The 8,422-nt window shown below is 40.1% G+C and overlaps 2 protein-coding genes across 2 annotated transcripts; one reads left to right on the top strand and one right to left on the bottom strand.

The window, feature by feature from the left end:
• Positions 1–1,212: 1,212 nt before the first annotated feature.
• On the top strand, positions 1,213–3,370 carry LOC101300347. The gene is made up of 2 exons (XM_004299937.1): positions 1,213–1,406; positions 1,768–3,370. Exon 2 carries the CDS (start codon positions 1,900–1,902, stop codon positions 3,082–3,084), a length of 1,185 nt encoding a protein of 394 aa, XP_004299985.1. The 5' UTR covers positions 1,213–1,406; positions 1,768–1,899; the 3' UTR covers positions 3,085–3,370.
• Positions 3,371–3,936: 566 nt separating this feature from the next.
• On the bottom strand, positions 3,937–6,444 carry LOC101301305 (G-box-binding factor 4-like). The gene is made up of 4 exons (XM_004301499.1): positions 5,794–6,444; positions 5,629–5,700; positions 5,370–5,399; positions 3,937–4,402 (listed from the first exon to the last, which is right to left on the bottom strand). Exons 1-4 carry the CDS (start codon positions 6,442–6,444, stop codon positions 4,322–4,324), a joined length of 834 nt encoding a protein of 277 aa, XP_004301547.1. The 3' UTR covers positions 3,937–4,321.
• Between the last annotated feature and the right edge of the window lie 1,978 nt (positions 6,445–8,422).

The raw sequence follows: 8,422 nt of genomic DNA, 5'->3' as shown, positions 1-8,422 counted from the left end.
AAAAAAGAAATATCCATAACACACTATTCAGCGATTAAATACCCTTTTGCCTTTTTTCAAAATGCCTTTTTTTTTTATTAAACATATAAAATTCTTATTTTTGTTTAATCAGATGTTTTTTTGGGTAAAATATTGTATAGTCCTTGTGGTTTGAAGTCGACATCTGTTTAGTCCTTATGGTTTTATTTTAATTTGAATAGTTCTTAAAGTCACGATTTTTCATCCAAATAGTGATTTTATTTTAATCTGAATAGTCCTTAAAGTCATGATTTTTCATCTAAATAGTCCTTATGGCCTTTAACTGAGAAAAGAATCGGAAGGATTATTTGGATAAAAAATCAAGATTTTAAGGACTATTCAGATTAAAATAAAGCCATAAAGATTATTTGGATGAAAAATTGTGACTTTAAGGACTATTCAAATTAAAATAAAATCAGAAGGACTAAACAGATGTCGACTTCAAACCAGAAGGACTAAACAAATTTCAATTCTTCCTTTTTTTTATAATTTTTTTTTTTAACAATTATGTAGTATCTTAAAAGCTTCATAGACTCAAAGACTAATCCACTAGGGGGGGGGGGAAGGGGGGTTAGCCAACAAGGCATTGCAGCCCATCTTTTGGCCACTTTTGACTGTGTCGAGGTTTAAACCTATATTGGAAACACACCCAACTAGGCAAAAACCACTAGACGAAGTTGCAGTGGTTTATTCTTTTTATTTTTGTTAAACTAGATTTTCCTAGAAACCTAATCTCTACTATTAGAAAGCCAGACACCCTCTTTGGTGTCATGGTGAAGTCTTTTTTATAAACTACTCATATTACCCACGATAGATGAGTTTTGACATAGAAAAAAAAGTAAATGATGGTTAATACCGTAAAATGATAACAAAATAAATTATTTTCAAAATATAAAAGCAGAAAAAAAAAAATAGGGAACAACATGGAACAGTTTTTGCTGAATGCCATATGCATTGCAACTGCATCATTAGCCGTTATTTATATTTAAAATCTGAATTTTTTTTTTTTTTATAAAACAAAAGGACAGAAACAAATTAACACAGCCGCGCTAGCGTGTGCTAAGAGGCTACTAACTTGAAATGCGAAAGTGAACGTGACTGGCCAAATGTTGTGTTTGTTACGGCTGTGTTGTGGCAAATTTTAGCGTCGTACAGAACAATAAAAATAAAAATAAAATAGAAAGAATAATAACCGAAACGGAGACATCTACTTACAATTTTGCCTTGCTGTTTTGTTTATATAATTCCCCCCGTATCTTCCGGTGCTGGAGTTCGGGTTATGTCGAAGTGAGCGCTCCTCAGTTCCTCAGCCCAAGATCTCTGCGGCAGCTACTACGCACATGTCGTTTGTCTTGTTTATTCTCTACAAAAACATTCTTCCAAGCAAGGTACTTTTCTTTCCAATTCTATTCTTGTTTCTGTGAGTTGGTTTCTCCCTACCTAGATCCTTTGCTTGTTTCATGCCACTTAATAATTTTTGGATCTGGGTTTTTGTTGCTTGTTGTTGTTATTGTTTTTGGGTTTTGAGGATCTAGCTTGATGTTGTATGCTTCAGTTCCTCTAGGATTTCTATGTTAAGTGCTTTGAGTTGATGTATGTGTAGAGGTGGTGGGTGTGTTTTGTTAGGTTTGAGAGCTTCACTGGTTTGGTTATGTGAATACAAATGAATTAGTATTGGGTTTGTTTGGAGTGTTGGAATTTCTGTAGTTGTGGGGTTTAAGCTGATGGATGATTCTGAATGAATTGTAGGTGGGCTTTGGAAGGTGATATTGGTCGTTTGATACATCGATTTGAGACTGGGTTTCTGTTGATTTTGTGGCTTGTGTTGTCGCTTGCAAATTTTGAGGGTTTTGTGATTGGTATCTTGTGGGTTGAGAGACCATGCCTTCTACACATAATCCTGCAACAGGTTCTTCTTCACCTTTGACTTCATTAGGTCGCTCCATTTGGACTCGGCGAGAACAGTTTCATTCAATTGAAACTAATCATGAGTCTAGTGCCCAGGAGTTGGAGCTTCAGTCTTTTCAGAAACATGTTGCAGACCTATTCCATGACTTGTCAGCTGTTGGTGCTGATGAGCTGCTCTCTATTGCGTGGACTCTGAAGCTTTTAGATGTTTTTGTCAGCTGCCTAGAAGAATTCAGAGGTATCTTTCTGAAGAACAAAGAATATATTTCTAAACCGCCCATGGACCATTGGATTGATGAATATTTAGAAAGGAGTTTGAAGGCACTTGACATTTGCAATGCATCACGTGATGGGATTGAGAAGATTCGTATGTGGCATAAGCATTTAGAGATTGTTCTGTGTGCCTTGGATTCTCGCCAGAGGGCATATTGTGAGGGCCAATTCCGTCGAGCAAGAAAGGCTTTGATGGATTTGGCACTTGAAATGCTTGATGGGAGAGACTCTGGCTCTGCATTTTCACAGCGGAACTGGTCTTTTGGGCGTCACAACACAAGAAAGGATCGCCACCGCCATACCTCATCAGGACATTCTCGCTCTCACTCATGGAGCACATCTGCTTCTTGGTCTGCAGCTAAGCAGCTGCAATCAATTGCAAACAACCTGGTAGCACCTCGTGGAAATGAGAATGCTGCAACCAATGGCCTCGCAGGATCTGTATTCACAATGAGTTCTGTGCTCATTTTTGTTATGTCGTCACTTGTGGCTGCAATACCTTGTCAGGATCGAGGTCTTAATACTCATTTTTCCATTCCACCACAGTTTCCCTGGGGTATCCCCCTAATTTCACTTCACGAACGGATAATGGAAGAATCTAAAAAGCGGGAGCGTCAGAGCTCCAACGGATTGCTGAAGGAGATTTATCAGGTTGAGAAATGCACTCGTCAGATGACAGACTTTGCTGATCTGGTTCAATTCCCATTGACAGAGGAACAGAAAATGGAACTTGAACAAGTACTTGAGGAGCTAGCGTCGATCTGTGAGAAGTTTAAGAATGGATTGGGTCCATTGGAACGCCAAATTCGGGATGTATTCCGCAGGATTATGAATTGCCGAACTGAGGGTCTTGAACTGTTGAGTAAGGCTACCAATCTGGAGTAACTAAAAATAGATAAGTTTATGAGCATGAAATGTACAAATGTGCGAATATATTTTGTCTTGCATATTTCCACCTTTTGCAAGGGGGAAGAAGAACATGAGATGGTCAGCAACAGTACAAAAGTTAAGCAAGTATCTCGTTATACTCTTTCATTTCTGTAAAGAGCATAGTATTTTCATCGGATCATTCCTTGCTAGTAAAATGATTTTACTTTGTTGGTTTGTATTTTGTGGTTTCTTTTTTCTACACTTGTCCATTCCATGTTAGTTATATCTTCTATTTTGTGACAGTTTGCACATGCTATGTCTTCGGGACAGTCATAATAATTCTTTGATTTTGTTGGTTCCTAGATCTCTCTGAAATGGTATGTTTCGCTTTTCACGAGTCCACTTCGGAACGTGTATGTGTGTAGTTCATAATCTTATCTAGTTGCATGTTTGGTCCCTCGCTATATGCTATGCTGTAACGGTTGTTTGATAGTGATAGCATGATCATGAAATTCTAGCTTCCATTGCACCAGGTGGGCAGAGGTGGGTTTTAGAGGTTTATTGATGCAAAGAAATTGGCTCATCATACAACCAAGGATTGTTGGATTTCCAAAGAAGCCAAGAGTATGATGAACCAATGGAGTTGGACAAGTTTTTCAGATGAAGTCGGGCAACTAGCCGGCAATTTTGGCCCTGGACAAGGTTGATTGGAAGAATATGAATGGTTATAGCTATTGCCGTATTGCTCCGTGTTGGAGAAGTTTGAGAAACACCAAAACTAAAGCGCCAACAACTACTCATGAAATGCTATCGAAGTATAGATCATGAATGACTCCTCGTAAATAGCATATACTAGTAACATATTATTGGTTTGAATCCACTAATCCTCAAGCTTTCTGTAAATAATAAGGTTATTTTCGTTTTCTACAATACTAATTACAATAGACCCGAAAGATTGTCGAGGATCTCATCTCCCCAACAGGCTGTCGATTGAAGTATATTCACCATTAGCTGTACCGAAATCAATTCAATCTTGAGCTGTACTACACATCTCTTTACAAGTCCACTTCGACTACTGAAAGATAACCATGCCAACAGTTAATTTTTCTCTACGTTTTGTTTTAGTATCTTTTAGCCCTACATGACTGCTGAGCTCCAAGCTTACATGACTAAGCTCCAAGCGATACATGACTGAGGTCCAGGCTTTTCTTATAAATAACTCTGATTCCATCACACATATTACGTACCATATCTACCAGTGCACGGATTGCACTCTCCGAAGAACACGTGCAGGTCTCCTCTTCTCCTCGATGGGAATGAGGTTCTCCATGAGCTGCATGCAGAGACAGTTAAATCATTTGCCAACACTTTTATGATGCATGGAAATATGAAATCAGCAAGGTCAATGACTCAGTATCATAATGTGGTCAAGTTACAGCTAAATTAAATCAAGGAATGAAATACAATTTGGAGTTGAAGTACTTCTCTAACTACTAGTTATGTCAAACTACCTAAGATATGATTTTTCTTTCCTGGTACATTTTTCTGGGAAGGGAAAAAGGAGAAAAAGGAGACACATCCTCAACAACACCATAGAAACACAGTAATGTAAACTGTATTCAAATTGACTTCAAGTCGGTAAATTCTAGTTGGAACATTCACTGCCATTTATTTCATGCAAGAGTTCTAATAGCAATGATCACTTAACATTTGGAAAGTAACATAAGATCGTAGAAATTAACTTGTATAAATTTTTTGACCATGCTTCCGAAAAAATTAAGAAGAAAGAAATGGCCACATAACATATTAACATATTATTCCAATACATGTTGGATTGGAAAAAGTATATTTGAAAATGTCGCCTCTTTATATTTGGATTCAGGAGAATTACTAGCTTGCTAAACAAATGACATAGTGAACGGCCTAAGGGCGATAGAATGCATAGTATGTCAATTAATGAACTTCAAGCACAGATGGCTGCATAAGTAAAACCCAGTTTTTTATTATAACAATCAGACAATAATATCAAAGGGTGGCACCTTAGGTTCCAGATACAGGCACAAATATAACCTGAACAATATTCTAAAAGCTTCAAAAATCTACTTTTGTTAACAGCCCTTTAATTGTATAAAGTGTTAATTGTAAGAGATTGTTTATGATTTGCCTCATACAGAAGAAAAACCAGTACAATATAAAAGGTAAACAACAAAAACAATTCACAATATTTTCCATGCTACAAGGATACACTCAAGTGCTTCACCAATATAGCTAAGATATTTCTAACTACAAATAAGACATACCTTCTTCAACCTCTCCTTCTTCCGCTCAGCCTGCATTGAAAGATTTGGATAAACTTAGAACATTCAGAATGAACTCATAAATCAACAGACATTACAATGGAAACAAAACCAATATGACCAAGCCGTGATCATTGTTTACATATCATCAAATCACAAGAAATCATAACCTTTACGGCTTGCACTAGACAGTTTTAGGGTTTATGGTATATCAGTATATGCCTATCATCAAATTTCGACAAATTCAGATGGAGGATCATACCTCTTCCATAATGAGGAGTGCATTTTCCTCCTCCAGCTTCGTCACCAGAGCTTCCAGCTCATTTGTGTAAGCCTAATAGCATTGCCAAACATAATTAAAATACTAACCTAACAAACTTTACTAAATCGGAATATAATCTCAGTCAAAGGAGAGAGAAGGATGAACCTGCTTGCGTTCCCTTGACCTGGCAGCGGACTCTCTGTTCTTGATCATCCTCCTCTGCTTCTGCTGCGTCGCCTTATCCAGCGGCGCCTCCTGCACAGCTCTCCTCTTCGTTCCTCTCCCACCTCCACCACTCGTCGTTCCATTGTTGTTCGCATACACCAACTGCCCATGCGGCCGAGGCGGCGGAGGCGGCGGCGGCTGAACCTGGTACTGCCCGTACCCCATCGGAACCACCGTCCCGGGCCCCACGCCGACGTCCTCCTCCCTCACGGCCCCAGCCCTGGTCAGAAAATCCTCCAATGTCATCTCCGCCAGACCGCCGCCGCCGCCGTCTGCACCTGTTCGCACATGATCCGCCTCTCCATCGGCCGACGCGTCTTCTCCCTCACCGCCTCCGCCGGCGACGATCTCCTTCCAGACCTCCTCCACGGTCCTCCCCGGCGCGGCGGCGGAGGCGGAGGCTCCTCCAGCGTCGGGAGGCGGCGGAGAGGGGTGGGGCTGGTCGTTGTAGATGTTCTTGAGGAGGTCGTCCATGGTGATGTGGTGGTGCTTGTCGACGTCGGCGATGAGAGTGGAGAGAGAACATATAGAGGAGTCGCGAGGGAGATCCGAATTGGCCGTCGAGACTGATACTAACTTCGACGACGCCATCGTCGCCGCCGGAATCGTTGCTGCTGATTATTTCAGAATAAGAGCAACGGTTTTATTGGGGCCTGGGATTATATAATTCACTCGATCTTATTAGAGCCTGGACTATTGGGAGAAGGGGTACTCGTAATCTCGAATCATTTAACAACGCGTTACTAATTTGGCATTAGAACAGACTAGTAATCATGACTCAAATGATACTAATAAACACGTCTGCTACAAAACCGAATTAAATACTACGCCTAAGAGAATCTTAATCTGCTAAAAAACGAAAGTATTTTTACTTATGGGTAAAATGTAAAAATATGTTCCGAGTCGAGTTGAGTAGTCAGGTGGCATTTGCTAATATGCTTGTGTTTTTATTTTGAAAATCTCTTAATAAAGCGAGAAGGTTTGACTAGCCTTAAATTTAGACATTTTTTTTCCATTAATAAAAAAATATTCTAAAATTCCTATCAACCCAATAGACTCTTATAGACTATTCCTACTAACAAATTTTTTGACTTTTTATGATTTTTTCGAACAGAAGCTCACCATCGCTTTCTTCCACTGCCGCTCTGCTCCGTCAAACCCTCACCGAGAGGACTTCCAGTCCAACCTCAAAACCCTCGTCGTCATCAGAATCTGGATCTCGGATCCATCTGCCGCGCCTAACCCGCTGTCACTTCATGCTCTGCCATAGAGTTCGGCTTCAAAACCACCACGGTTCCAGAAGCCTCCCTTGCCATCGTCGGAGCCAAGGAACACGAGCCGCTTCGCCACCGTGCCGGTGGCAACGACGACAGTGTAGGCCTCAACGACGTCGGAGGTGGTGGTGAGCTGGCCGTCGGGGGCGTATTTCGAAGTTGACAGTGGTGATCTTCTGCCTTGGGTGCAGAGAGTAATTTGGAGGACTTTGCCTGAAACTTTTGGCTGTAAGGTAAGTACTACTGTGTTGGTTTTTGGTCAGGGTATTTGATTCTGAAATGGAGTTATGGTTGATATTAGATTTTGAATTGGTGAAGGGTAGAGAACCCCTTAATTCATGAATTGGTTGTTTTGTGTTGAATGCGACATAGCAAAATATATTGGTTTGGTTGTTATTGTTGGTGAGGGGTTTGGCGATGGAGAAAACGCAGGTCGTTTGCCCCTACTGCCCCCAGTATACCCCCCTACTACCCCCCAGTTGACCTCCCTACTGCCCCCAGTTGACCCCCCTACTGTCACACCCTAATTTTCGAAAGAAAATTTTCAAAAATTTTGGCATGATATCCCTTAAAATAATATAATCCCAAAACCTGTTTCAACAAAATTTCAATGAAACTAAACTCAATGCGGAAAGTAAAATTTACACACAACTCCATATTGAGTTAAATATTACATTTCCTTGATTACATAAACTCAAGAGTAAAAAAAAAGAGACGCTCACATGAGTTTATTATTGTCTATCTCAATGTATATATAAAAAATAAATATATACGATGAACAACCAAAACCCAACAAAAACCCTGTCACTAAGCCTCCACCTCAACCCTGCTGATCCTCACCTGCAGGTCTAACCCCTACACCAAGAATTGGTGCACCGGGTTGTAAATAACAAACCCGGTAAGCTAAAAAGCTCGTATGAGTAAACTCAAAAATAACACAACATTTATCACGTCCAATATTCCACAAGAGAGATTGGATCCATAATTAAAGAAAAACACACATCCAACACATTACCCATGAGTCTCAGATATTTAATAAAATACCTCTCATGACCTACAACAACACTATGTGTACCCATGGGTCCCAGATACCATACAGTATCTCCCATGACCTACACTGACAGACGGACTAGAGCTCTATTTCTAACCGCAACCAATCACCCGGCCAAAGGCTTGGAACCCGGTTTGACTGTCTAATATTAAACACAAAAATGATAAATAGCAACTTAACCGCAACCAATCACCCAATTAAGGACTTGGAACCCGGTTTGTCTATTTATCAAAAAATCAGAATA

This window comes from Fragaria vesca, linkage group LG5 (assembly GCF_000184155.1).
Source record: "Fragaria vesca subsp. vesca linkage group LG5, FraVesHawaii_1.0, whole genome shotgun sequence".
NCBI classification, from domain to species: domain Eukaryota; kingdom Viridiplantae; phylum Streptophyta; class Magnoliopsida; order Rosales; family Rosaceae; genus Fragaria; species Fragaria vesca.
This window is presented reverse-complemented; position numbering and strand designations above follow the sequence as displayed.

Coding starts and splice junctions, on each gene's coding strand:
- LOC101300347 (XM_004299937.1), top strand. CDS start 1,900: ATGCCTTCTACACATAATCCTGCAACAGGTTCTTCTTCACCTTTGACT.
- LOC101301305 (XM_004301499.1), bottom strand. CDS start 6,444: ATGGCGTCGTCGAAGTTAGTATCAGTCTCGACGGCCAATTCGGATCTC. Junction 5,701..5,793: donor GGTCAAGGGAACGCAAGCAG/GTTCATCCTTCT, acceptor CAATGCTATTAG/GCTTACACAAATGAGCTGGA. Junction 5,400..5,628: donor CACTCCTCATTATGGAAGAG/GTATGATCCTCC, acceptor CTTTCAATGCAG/GCTGAGCGGAAGAAGGAGAG.